The following is a 12,539-nucleotide window of genomic DNA, read 5'->3' on the forward strand; positions in this document are numbered from 1 at the left end:
AGTAAACTTAAAAAAAACTGAATACATATTCCTGTTTTGTACATTTTTATTTACAGATCAGTCAGAGCAGTGAGAAGTTGGTATTAATAAAACAGATACTATTCTGTCATATTTTCTTCCTCTTCCTCCACCTCATCTTCCTCTTCTTCATCATCTTCATCAAAATATTTATCCTCTGCATCTCGGCTGACTATGTCCAAGTTGTCATAGTCTGGGTTCTCGTCCACTTCGCTGTAACAGACACACAAACACTTTGGACTTTCTACTTTCTTTCCGGAGTTAATGTGCAAACTAAACGTAAACAGTCACTAGTTACTAAATGGTTCCTTCACTACTGTGTGTGAGAATGTGAAATTTTCCATTTATAATTTAACTCCTCTTTGAGTCATGAAAGACTACATTTCAACACTATTTGAACATTATTAGCTACAAATGTCAAATTTCTGTGTGCAACTGTTATTCTGTGAGCTCACCTCCAATTAAGATACCTTGTTGTATTAGTAAGTTCTTACACTTTAATCATATAACAAAACCAAACAATGTTTTTTTAGTCAGTAATAATATTTTTTAAAAAGAATGTTCACTCAGAGCTCATTTACAACCCTAAATAATAGACATATGTATTTGTAGTGATGTTCAGGCAGGAGCTTAATGACATTGTTTTATCACTACACTGGTCAATGACAGCACATGCTGTCACCAACACACACACACACACACACACACACACACACACACACACACACACACACACACACACACACACACACACACACACACAGTGGTTCCATGATCTATCCTGTCACCAAGGTTACCCCACATAAAGTCTCTGACTCAAGATGGTCACTCATAATTATAGCCTTATATGTCTATGGTGTGGCCTGATTAGCAGGAAGTCGCCATAGAAAAATTCAAAAGCAGATGCAGCATTTAATCAGCAGCTATGCTTATAATTGAAAATATACATGTCCAGTCAGTGGTGGTGCTGCTGACCTGTAGTTGAAATCCTTGTCTTTGCCATCTAGGAACCGCTGGTGCATCTGACTGATGAACTCCTCCCTGAGCAGAGCCTTCTCCTCGGAGGTGGGCTCCCAGTCCTTCTGCTGGACATTATCTGCAGTATGAACACAGAGCAGTCGGAGTTAGACAGCTGAGGCGCAACAAAGAAGAACAAAACACCCCCCGTTTCCATCTTAGTCTCTTTACTTCAGTCCAAAAGAGCCCAGAAACAACATTCATTTTTTAAACTTTTCCCACCAACCCCAACTCTTACTCACCATCGTCATCCTCGTCCTCCTCCAGCGCGCCCTCCTCTCTCTCTTGCTCCTCCTGTATACGGCTCTGGATGAGCCGCTCCTGGTAGGAGTTGAGGAGGAGGTGTGCGAGCCCTGATGTGCCTGCCCCTTGTGCCCCCGGCCCTCCTTCTGCACCATCCAACATGGCCTCCTGGGAGCGCTCCAGCACCTAAAGAAGAAAATAAAATCAAGAAAAAGAAAATATTTCAAAAATAGCCCAAAAGAAAAAGAAACGCAACCCACAGAACCCGACAAATGCTCACTGCTTTCAAATTCACATCCCTTGTCAGTTGAATTGCTCTGGAAGTACTTGTCCCAGAGAAGTGGAGCTCGTATGAAACAGCACGACCTTTTTTTTAATGATGCATGTTGCTTGTCTGTGAAAAAAAACTGTTGCTGAAAAACAAATCTTTTTAAATTTGCATCAAATGAAATCATAGTTACAATCTGTCTGCAGCTCTGCCACCATCTACACACCCCTTAGTCTTGTTTGAAGCACTCATGAATCGTCGGTGCATTTATACAGAACACACACCACAAACGAGAGCTCAACTGGAGCTTTATAATGATAACACTCACAAATTTGTATACCAAATAAATCACCTTATGAAGACGGGTCAAACATCTGCCAAGAAATATCTTTCCTCACCGATTTTCAAACGGCTGCCTCACAGTGGAATAAATCCCAAAGTCTCTACCGCTTCACATCGTACCACATATCAAAACAAACCGCAGAACTTACCCTTTCTGATGACTCATTGCTTCTCTGCGCGATGAAAGTGTTGTCGAGTGATCGGTTTCAAAATTACAGCAAATTTCTGCATTGTCTCCAACATCGGGATGACATTATAACCCAGTTTGTATGAATAATAAACCAGAATAAAATGTATCTGTGGGTCAACCCAGCTGATGAGAGGTTGAGGCTCAAACCACGTGGGCTCATTTTCTCGAAGCAGTGAGTCCCCATTTTGGGCCGTGCTCACAATCCCACTTCACTTCCTGTCAGTCTCCACTGACACCGTCAAATAAAGGCATACGTTGACCATAAATAATGTATTTGCTGTTTATGGCAATGATTCAGAAGTTGTGGTCAAAGGTCGTGCAAGCCTTAGGTGAATACAATACTGACATGTATTTGAGGTAGACACTAGGGACATATTTTCTCAAACAGCTGATTCATAGTGTCCCACCACCGTGGTTCTGATATTGCCAGATTGTAGACGATCACTACACAATTATGAAAAGAAGTTTCTTCTGCTAGTCTTTTATGGTAAGATACATGTAAAAATATCAACATTTTATAAGATGCAATATTGTTCTTCCTCGATATAAAGACTAATATAAACAAATCCGCCCTTATAATTACAGAGAAACATGCTTAAAAGTAAAGGTAGTGAAATTACCCTGAAAATATAAATCATTTGAAACTCACCTCTTCGTCCGTCAGGTACTGTCCAATGTATTGTTCATAGAGCAGTGGCTCCCTCATTCGCATCTGTTCTTCGCTGAAATACTGACCCTCTATAAGACGAAAAGAACAGAGGGATGACATGTTGGAAAGAAAAAGACCACCAGTGATGAATGTGAAGGTTGTTGGAGTGGCAGCAGGTATCTACTGATCATGTATCTGCATGAGGGGGAAATTAAGACACGTAAATATGATTTGTGAAAACTGATCTTCCATTAAAAAGAAAGGGTACACTTGGCGGGACCATTTAAGAATCGATATGTTGACAGTAGCTATTGACAAACAGACTGCGTACCCTTCTGCAGAGCCCTGAGGGCAGCATAGCGCTGGTTTCTGACTCTGGTCCTGTTGGTGCATGCTGCGGTCCGTCTCTGGATCACCTCGCTGTAGTGCAGGGCTCGCGGGTCCGAGCTGACGTGGCCAAACGCTGACAGGTGCTGGGGTTTCAGGCAAGCCTGTAAATGCAGGAGAGAAGACAACACAACAAATACAATGGAAGTATTCTTGAATTGAAACAATTCCTTGATTTGCCGTTTGACGTAAAATGAATCGTCAACTATTTTGATATTCCACAAAGTGTTTGGAGTCATCTTTTAAAGTGAATAATGATCAAACTCTCTGGTTCCAGACTGGAAGTTACTGACGTTCCTGAAAATTCACCAAAAAAAAGAGACAATTTAATGGGAGAGGATTTGACCAAACCTTTCTTTAGCTTTTGTCATTAATCTGACACAGAAGCGAAGAGACGCCACATTGTGTAAAAGATAAGAACAATTAAACATACACTCAATTAGAAATGAAAAAGGTACACACGTATCCAAAGAAGGGGCGGGGGGTTTGTCCAGACCTCCGGTGTAATCGCTGTACTTTAAATGTATACTTTGAATAGAGCAAATGAAACACTTAACAGTACTGAGCCGTGTACACGTACATGGTACCTCTCCAGGAACACCAGCGGTCTGCTCCGGTACTGTCCCAGCAGCTCCTGGACGCGCTGCTCCAAGGTCAGCTCGTCGTCTCCAAGCTGCTGGCTCCTCACCCGGCTTCCGCTCCTGGCTACTGCCTCCACCATGCTCTTAACACAGCTGGACTCAGCCTGGTTTACGTCCTGTGTGGGCAGCAGAAACTATTATCAGTGAAGCAGCACAACAACTGACGGATATCTGTCCGTAATGGGCGAATACTAACAACAACAACAACAACAACAACAACAAGATTGCGCGCGTCACCTGTGTTTCTGGCAGCGGCTGCCGGACATCTTTGGGGATGATAAAGTCACAGATGTGGGACCGTCCCACCGGCTCTTCCGGCAGTTTGATCTTCTCTTCACGCTCGAATAAACTCGGTTGCGTCTTAACAGGAGGGTCGATCTCACCCCACATACTGAACGATGTAAACCGGCTCGCCAACTTTGTTTGCGGTGACCTGGAGGTAAACCAGCTTGCTCGGCTGCCGTTTATGTCGGTTGTCAGATTATCTCGTCTTTCGCGTAAATTCACTGTCCTCGATATGCTCTCGGAAAGAGCTGCTGATTCCCACAGCTTAATGTGAACACTCTCGCATCATAAATTGTAGTTTAAGCTTAATTAAACATGGGCTTTTACGTTACTGCAAACTGCGGCTTGTGTTGACACCATATTCGTCCGTCATCATTTTTTTACCCCCGTTTCTGCATCCAGAAGAAAGGTTCCGCCGCCCACGCGCTTTTGATTTTTGTCGCCATCTGGTGGTAAACGTTTAACCACAGAAAGAAATACTGAAGAATTTCAATTTCATTTTTATGTATTCACAATGTATTTACATGGCACTTATTAGTATATTATGTGTTTCACTTTACATCATTTCTTCAAACAATCGCCCCCTGAATATTAAGCTAAATAAGTAACCCGCAAAATGCTGTAAGGTGCATGATGTGACAGGACAGGTGGGACTCATATTAAGGTTTCACTGTAAAGCAAAGAACAACGCAGCAGCAGAGAACCACCTGCAGGAAAAAAAAAAGAAGACAAATATTTGTTTGTGACGCAGCCATAGACTGTAGGTCGCAGCTTTACTCTCATCAGTAGATTCTACGGGTGCCTGTCGGTGGGTCCAGCAATGTGACTGAGATTTGTCCCTGAGTACTTTAAGATGCTGCGCCACACACAAAGACACAAATATAGGCAAGTCAAAAATTCGGCGCTAAAGGGGCCTTCGTTTTTAATACATCAGTAGCCTATTTGAAGGCTGGAACAAAGATAGAAACAAGGTACGTGTTTACCACAGAGTTTCCAGCTGACTCGCACAGCACGCTGTGTGATGCCAGCTGTTCCTGTGTGCGGATGATACAGCTGTCAAGTAGACTTTAAGCTCACCCTGAGCCTCCCAAAGTTTTGTGTCTGGCCAATTTTAGCAGTGGCAATAAATGCACTTCATGATTAATAGGAAACGGAAGTGATCATGCTTTGCTGCTGCAACACTTAACACCGACACATATACTGTACAACTACAACAACATGCATCTTGGCAGACAGAATTCTTATTTTGAAAGATTTGTATTGACTTTGTATTTAGGCCCCAGTAATTGGGAGTAATTGATGAGTAGGTTCATGTGAATTTAATGACTGTGGAGTGTAGGAAGACACCAAAGCAGTCGAAAGGAAAGCCGTGCAGACACAGGGAGAAGTAAGCTGGTCGGCTTTGGTCTGTCACAGTGATAACACCAGCTGTGAGGGTGTGTGTGTGTGTGTGTGTGTGTGTGGGAGGGGGTGATCAGGTAGGAATAGGAGTTGGCCCTTCTCCTTCATTCCCTTCCTCAAACCAGAGGTAGCAGATTTAACTGCAAGCTCTTGTTAATAAATTTTACTTTTTGGAATGATGACAAATGGAATATGACATGTTCATTGGTGAGCTGCAGAGACAGTTGGGTAGTTTTGTCTAAAGTAATACCTTATCACAAGCGCTTTGAAACCGCTACGGCGACAGAGCGCTAAACAAGACCATTTATATTCTATAAGACCATAATGATTGTAGCGTCAGTGTGAAAACTACGTATCCCTAAAAAGTCAACACGCTCAGGAAAACAGCCCCGTTTTCAGCTTTAGGACATTTGCCATCTCATCCAAGTGGGTTTTTAAAAAAAGAAGTAGGAGAATTTCCTCAACTCATAAAGGAATCTTTCATTTTACCAATAAAATTCAAGTTCAAAATCACCAAATTTGGAGACACGTGGTTGGACAACACACATGAACAAACGTTCATACAAAAACCTCATACCACCAACTTGTGTTTGTTGTACAGTTGGCTTAGAAAGTATAAAGTGTATGTATGTGTGCATTTATGTATTTTCCCACTTTTTAGGTTTGCCTTCGAGCCTCACTCTCACTCCCTGGTAACCATGGAGACCAGGTTTGGAGAGAAACCAAATGCAGATTCCTCCATCCCCAGCCCTCAGAGCGAAGCTGTAGCCAATGAGCTGCAAGGAGCTGGCTCTGCAACCTGCCTTCAACCTTCTGCCAATCAGAGAGAGGAAACACAGACAAATGAGGCCTCCCTTCACATTACCTCATTGTAAACAGCAAGTGATGTCTTCCAAATGCACACACTCTTGATATTGTACACCATATTTAACTTCCTGAAACAATGGCTAACTGAAAATTTGACCTTAAACTTGACCTAGGCTCTGAGACGTGGGAATGAGTGTGTCTGCAAGTACAGAGCTTAGTCGTGGAATTTGAACTAACTTTTACTTTCTACTCCAAGTGTTTCTATGTGGAGGGCCACATCTTCTCTGTTATTATTTGCATTTTTAAATCCCTTCTAAGTGAAGACTTATAGCTGCAGCTGTTCTTGTAGCTCTATCTTAACAAATAGAGGTGACCATTCAACATGTTGGGCAGATTTTTATTTCTGTACGGATTACATTGATGCCTGTCTGTGATCACATCACAATGCAAGCAAGACCTGGCCAGATGTTATCAAGCTAGTTCATTCTGCATGCTTTTACACGGGCATTTATTTGCATTGTTCCTCATATATACAGATATAGAGGCAAACATTTGATCTTAAGGCCAAGTATAAATATGGTTTTATTGAACACTGTTTTTCTGTATCTGGAATCTCTGCCGCACCTGCTTTATTTTTTTTTTTCTAATCAATATGATAAAGACAGAGACCATGAGAACTGAGCTACCCAAACTTAAGCACAATATTGTTTTTGTTGCATTTTGTAGAAAATTAAGTGCTGGTGCTTATAAGTGTCTGGCTAAATTTCTGTGTATAATTTGAGGAAAAAGAAAATTGACTTTCCCACACAGCTAAAAAGGGATGTTTCTTGTTTCCACTCGATATGTACAGCTTTTGCATATTTGCCTGGCATGATTGCTGAGATGTTGGCATCCTGAAATGCTTGCTGTTCTTCTTTTTCAGTTTATATGGAGACCGCACTAGCTGGAGGCATGCAGTTGGTGTATTGTGGGCTCCTGTATTTGATGATGCAGTAAACAGAAAGAATACCGGGTGGTTTATGTACAGCAGAGATATACAGAAGACAGGCATAAACAAAAACAAAAACAAACCATTGTGTTTTGCAGAAAATATTGTGCATATTTGCATTTCTACAAAAATAGAGTTTTACTAACTGTCTAACTAACTAATGGAACTGTTGCATTATTTGAAGTTGTGACTGATGCAGCTGGCCTGTGTGTGTGCAGGCCATTTGTATATAAGTGTTTTCTTTGTGTCACCTTCACATAGAGAAACTATAAATTATTTTCTACCTGCCTGCATTATAAAGTTGTAATTATTTATTTAGTTGAATTCTGAGTTAAAATGACGATAAATGTGTAAGACGCAATAACCTTCTCACTCTGTGGAAATCTGGATGCATGAGCATATGACCAATTAAAGTAAACTGTGGAGAGGAATTCAATTTTATGTGGAAATAAATCCCAATAAGCACATACATGACATAGCTTCTTAAATGCCAAAGTTGTATTTGTATCTCTCCATGATTATCTTTTCATACAGCAAAGTTTCTTGTTTTGTTTTTCATAAATCAGTATATCTGCTACAGTAAGTTACAGCTCACAGCAATCTGAAACGTGGACAAGACAGGAACATACCCTTATCGAAATGGCTCAGGTCAACACCACCTGTTCAGTACAAGTACTACAAGAACAATATAGATTTCTACAACATAGAAAAACATGTAAATGCATTGTGTCTGCTTCATGAATACCAGCTGATAGATTTAAGTTGGCATTTAGTCCACTTCAGGTCCCATTAATCGGCCTAACCTTTCTGTACGTGGTCGCATGTTTCTGTGTGTATGTGTGTAAGGTATGTGTGCAACCTTAGCCCCAGTGTGCACAGATAAAGAGGTTCTGGATATAGCAATGAGGCCAGCTGGTCCTGCTATTTAAACCTGTGGCAGAGAGTACAGAAGTTAAGAGGAAAGAGAGATGTAATATCAGAAGAAGAGTTGTGTGGGGGAGTGATGTTGGATGCTGGGTCGGTATTGGCTGAGGAAAACAGATAAAACTGTGATATTAATATACAATTGAATATAAAGTCAAACAAAGCCTTTTTTTTCAACCTTAAAATTAAAACTCACCTGTCAAAATATCACTTCTAACACAACAGAAACATACTATAATGTTGGTGAGGTTTCCTGTGAAAACACAAACCAAAAAGGATGCACACAACTACAAATTTGCTCATAAAATTCAATGGTGAATAAAATCTGGAAAACAAGCTGGTAAACCTGGAGAATGTTTGGACCCAAAGTGCATTTTCATAACTACAGAATTGAATGCATCTTGTGGAGCTGTCAAAACAGGATCTCATTATTTTCAATTTTGGTGAGATGGACCCAAATCATTCTGTTTTTGGTTTTTACACAGGCTTCAGTTTGACTGACATGTGGATCAATAGTTAATAACTATATTTTTTATTTTGCAGTGAATTATTTCTCAGAGGCCTGAAGGGAGAGAAAGAAGGAGCAGCCGCCTATCCACTTTATCTCCTGGGCCAAAAATGGATATCATTGAGTCAGCAGCTAATTAAAAAAATAATTGCTCTGTAACTTTCTTCGGGCAATAAGAGAGACTTTAGGTGACAGATATGATTACTGTACTTTAATACCATGGCAACGCCACCAGGGGGAAGAGGAGCATCTCGGATTGGAGTTAATTTGACACTTGTTTACAGCTTTGTCCTGTTTTCAGAAGAAGAAATGAAACCAAAGACAAGGTGGGTAAATCCTCTAAGCAGCAAATAACAGTGGGAAATACAATATAAAAATAACGCATATTTTCTTTCTTTAGTTCTTGAAAAACGTTACATACATATTATTCTTTATCCCTTAAAAGTTACGTGTGACAGTTTACCCATGTTCCTGTACGACCCTATTAAACGGCTTCTTTACAAGAACCAAATATTAAATGAAAGGCCTGAAATGAACTGTATCCTGCTGCTAGTGCCTTTAGCTCAATGTCTTGAAGCCTGCATAACTATTCCTCTGTGTGCTGCAGCCTCAGAGCCATGCTTTCATTTCCTGTATTATTGAACAGAGGGTCGTGGGTTCTCTCTCGGAAGTACTGAGTCAGCCTTTTAATGAACACACACATAGTGACGCATTACTTTACAGCAGCTGCTTTTGGCAATGCCTTTTGACCTACAGTCCTATAATTCCCACACAACAGTGAATCCTATTAATAAACCCACGGTCTACCTCCTGAGAGATGACGGTGATGAACACATAGCCAGACATGCTGTAAGGCTGCGAGGTTAAACAGAAGCATTAGGTAGAAACCTCTTTGATATTTGAACTGTTTTTAATAAGATGTGCTTTTTCGGGGCTCTGACTGGGTTTTCACCACCACTGTGGTCCAGACTGAAATATTCCAACAACTGGATTGATTGTTAGGAAATTTGTGCAGATGTTTGATGTTCCCAGAGGATGAATCCTTAGGACTTTGATAACCCCCTTACATTTTACTTAACCCAACCTGTAGGTCACAGTTTTCACTTAACAAGAGAAATATCTCAACAAAAACTGGCACATAACTTGGCACAGACATTCATGGTTCCCAGATTATCTTTAGCATATGACCTTGGTAACACCAAGAAGTTGAAATCTTTTGGTTCGGAGTGAAATGTTGTCACAAGTGTTGGATGGAATACCGTGCATTATTTTACTCTGTACACTGTCAGCTGACAGGTTTTGTTACACACCTAACCAAAACGAATGTAATTTAAAACAACAGGCCTACATTAACATCTTCCTTCATGACGCTGTTCAGTTTTGTTGAAGCTGTTTTAGAGAGGCGATGATTCAGCTGTATAGTTATGTTGGAAGATGCAGTTTGTGGTGCTGTTGAAATGTATTGTGTTATACGTTGTTAGTTATTTCTGTCATTAAATGTGCCTCCATTGATATAAACGAAGTGGACGTAATCATACATTTCATTTCCTTCATTGATTTTCTTTTTTGACTCACTCGATTGAGAGGTAACCAGATTTGAACAAGCTGGGGAGGATCGAGAGGTGGATTGGACTCGATATGATTGAGAACCTGAGGACACTACGCCTGTAGCAAAAGCCTGACCCAGGCCTGTCAATCAAACCAGACATGCCTCCAAATACGCTGCTCTTTGAGGACTAACATGCAAATAATTAATAATAATAATTAATTGATTAATAATGAATAATTTCAGATGATCAGCAAGAAAGCTAATCAGAAGCAGTGAATTTAGTGTGTTTAGAGGCTTTTTGGAGTCAACCCCAAGCAGCCCTGAAAGTTAGGGCATTTCCGCATTGGCTTCACTTTTCCGCCCCAGAAGCTGCACTCACTTTTATACATAATCTATGGGTGGCGAGTACTTCTGCTAAGGAAACATCAACGCCTCTATAACTTGTGTTTTTATGCACAACATGAAAACAATGTGACTACGTGAAAAAGGCCACTTGAAGTGTAAACCTGCAGAGAATGATTACCTCAATCTGCTGTTCCCCTCAACTTCATAAAGCTTTATACTGAATTTCAGCCCATTGTTTAGCTTCTAGTGCCACAACTACTGTTTAGATTCCCCCTCACTGCTCTCATGGCATGTTTTCAGCCATAGCAAGCAGCTGTTTTCATCAAAAAGGCTCCGACACCCCACTGTATACCTGCTCAGCACCAAACTGCCAGACAGATCCAATTAGTGACTCACTGTTAAACATAGTTGAGCTTTCAGCAGCTGAAGAGCCAATTCTTCCCCCCAGGAGTTGGAAGAGAACAAAATACAGACCAAAAGGAGAGTGAATGTCAGATTTACATTAACCACACACATGACTCCAAATGAATAAAAATGTTGTTCTGTAATTGCTGCATGTTTACCTGATCAGCCTTTTATCAGATTTAATGGTCATTATAGGAGGGATAATGTCTTTATTTTTTCTTTTAGATGGATTTTAGTTACCTTGGGGATTTGAACTTGGAAGTTCATTCTTGCCCTTTGTAGAAGTGCCACAGATAGATACATCTGATAATAGCTCCATGTTAGCTGAGTGGGCATGAAGACTATGGGAATTAGTTGAAAGCTTTTTGTTTCTGTCCAATGTTGTCTCACTAGAGACGTTATATTAGTTGTACTCCTATAAGAAGAAACACTTCCCTCGCCCCCACAGGGACAGACATCTGATGGTGATGTGAAAATCCAAAACACGGACCTTGTTTGATCCGTAATTTTAGTTTTAATGGTCGAGAGATGTCACTTCTCCAAACCACTTCCTTGGGATCTGTTTGTGTTTATTAATAAACAGATTAATATCTGCCTCTGCTGAAACAGCCAGACAGAGCTCTGTGGGTGGGAGGGAGAGGGAGAGGGAGGGAGAGGGAGGGAGAGGGAGAGGGAGGGAGAGAGAGAGGGAGAGAGAGAGATTTACAGTCCACTCTGTTGGCTTTTTATCTCAGCATTTATGGCTCATGTTAGGACACACACTTAATTGAGACTGTGACCGACTCAGATACGCACAAACAAAGACACACTTTTAGATACACTCTTCTTGTTACGTAAATTATACAGATATATTAGATTTAAACACCTCGCACACGCAGATACACTCTTGCAGAGACGAAACAATCACACACACCTCCACACGAGCACACAAACACACACCAGGATTATCCCTGCCAGCGTTTCGGTCGGGGCCTTATCTGAAGTAATGGCGGATCAGAGTCACGATTCGTTTTCCCCTCTCTTGTCAGAGTGAGGAGTTCTTCGCCTGGGGACGACACTTCTTGCATATTAACAGCCTCTGTAACGGGAATGCACACAGACACACATCATGCTGCCTATTCAACGCAAACACACAGGTTGCTGCTTTTTGTTTGTAATAGAGTTACTGATAATCAAATCATTTAAGATGGCCAGTGCTGCATCATGTGCTCTCTTCTCTACCGTGTGCTTTGTTTTTGAAGCACCGCTGCTGATACATCATTCTTTCATCAACGTAATGCGAACATGACAAGAACCACCAGCTCTTCGTAATGCTAACCGACAGATGAAAAGAGAGCGCTTTGTTTTGTTTTGTTTTTTCACCTTGAAAGAGCCCTCTCTCACCTTTTTAATGTCTTGTCATATTATGTGATGTCACCTGAGACAGAGCCTTAATAATGGAGATGAATGGAAGTGTCGGAACAAGTGTTTTGCACTGGCACACAGAGGAGGAGGCAAAGTAATGCAATACAAGCTCGCAAGCAGGTATATGCACTTTATTGACCCACAACAGGAGAACAGTTGTTGGACTGG

General features: G+C 41.0%; 1 protein-coding gene across 1 annotated transcript; it reads right to left on the bottom strand.

Annotated features, from left to right (window-relative positions):
- Window positions 1-6: 6 nt before the first annotated feature.
- ccdc97 (coiled-coil domain containing 97) lies at window positions 7-4,417 on the bottom strand. The gene is made up of 7 exons (XM_069149660.1): window positions 3,993-4,417; window positions 3,695-3,871; window positions 3,059-3,218; window positions 2,728-2,816; window positions 1,278-1,464; window positions 994-1,114; window positions 7-231 (listed from the first exon to the last, which is right to left on the bottom strand). The coding sequence occupies exons 1-7, from the start codon at window positions 4,143-4,145 to the stop codon at window positions 99-101; spliced, it is 1,020 nt and encodes a 339-aa protein (XP_069005761.1). The 5' UTR covers window positions 4,146-4,417; the 3' UTR covers window positions 7-98.
- Window positions 4,418-12,539: the final 8,122 nt, after the last annotated feature.

This window comes from Embiotoca jacksoni, unplaced genomic scaffold (assembly GCF_022577435.1).
Source record: "Embiotoca jacksoni isolate LCO1_2020_lvr unplaced genomic scaffold, fEmbJac1.0.p SCAF_15, whole genome shotgun sequence".
Taxonomy (NCBI): Eukaryota; Metazoa; Chordata; class Actinopteri; family Embiotocidae; genus Embiotoca; species Embiotoca jacksoni.

What these genes read in the sequence shown, in the direction of transcription:
- ccdc97 (XM_069149660.1), bottom strand. Translation starts at nt 4,145, where the DNA reads ATGTGGGGTGAGATCGACCCTCCTGTTAAGACGCAACCGAGTTTATTC. An exon ending in TGTTCCTGGAGAGGTACCAT is followed by an intron (nt 3,219 to 3,694) that starts GTACGTGTACAC and finishes CTGCATTTACAG; the next exon opens with GCTTGCCTGAAACCCCAGCA. An exon ending in GGAGGACGAGGATGACGATG is followed by an intron (nt 1,115 to 1,277) that starts GTGAGTAAGAGT and finishes TTCATACTGCAG; the next exon opens with ATAATGTCCAGCAGAAGGAC.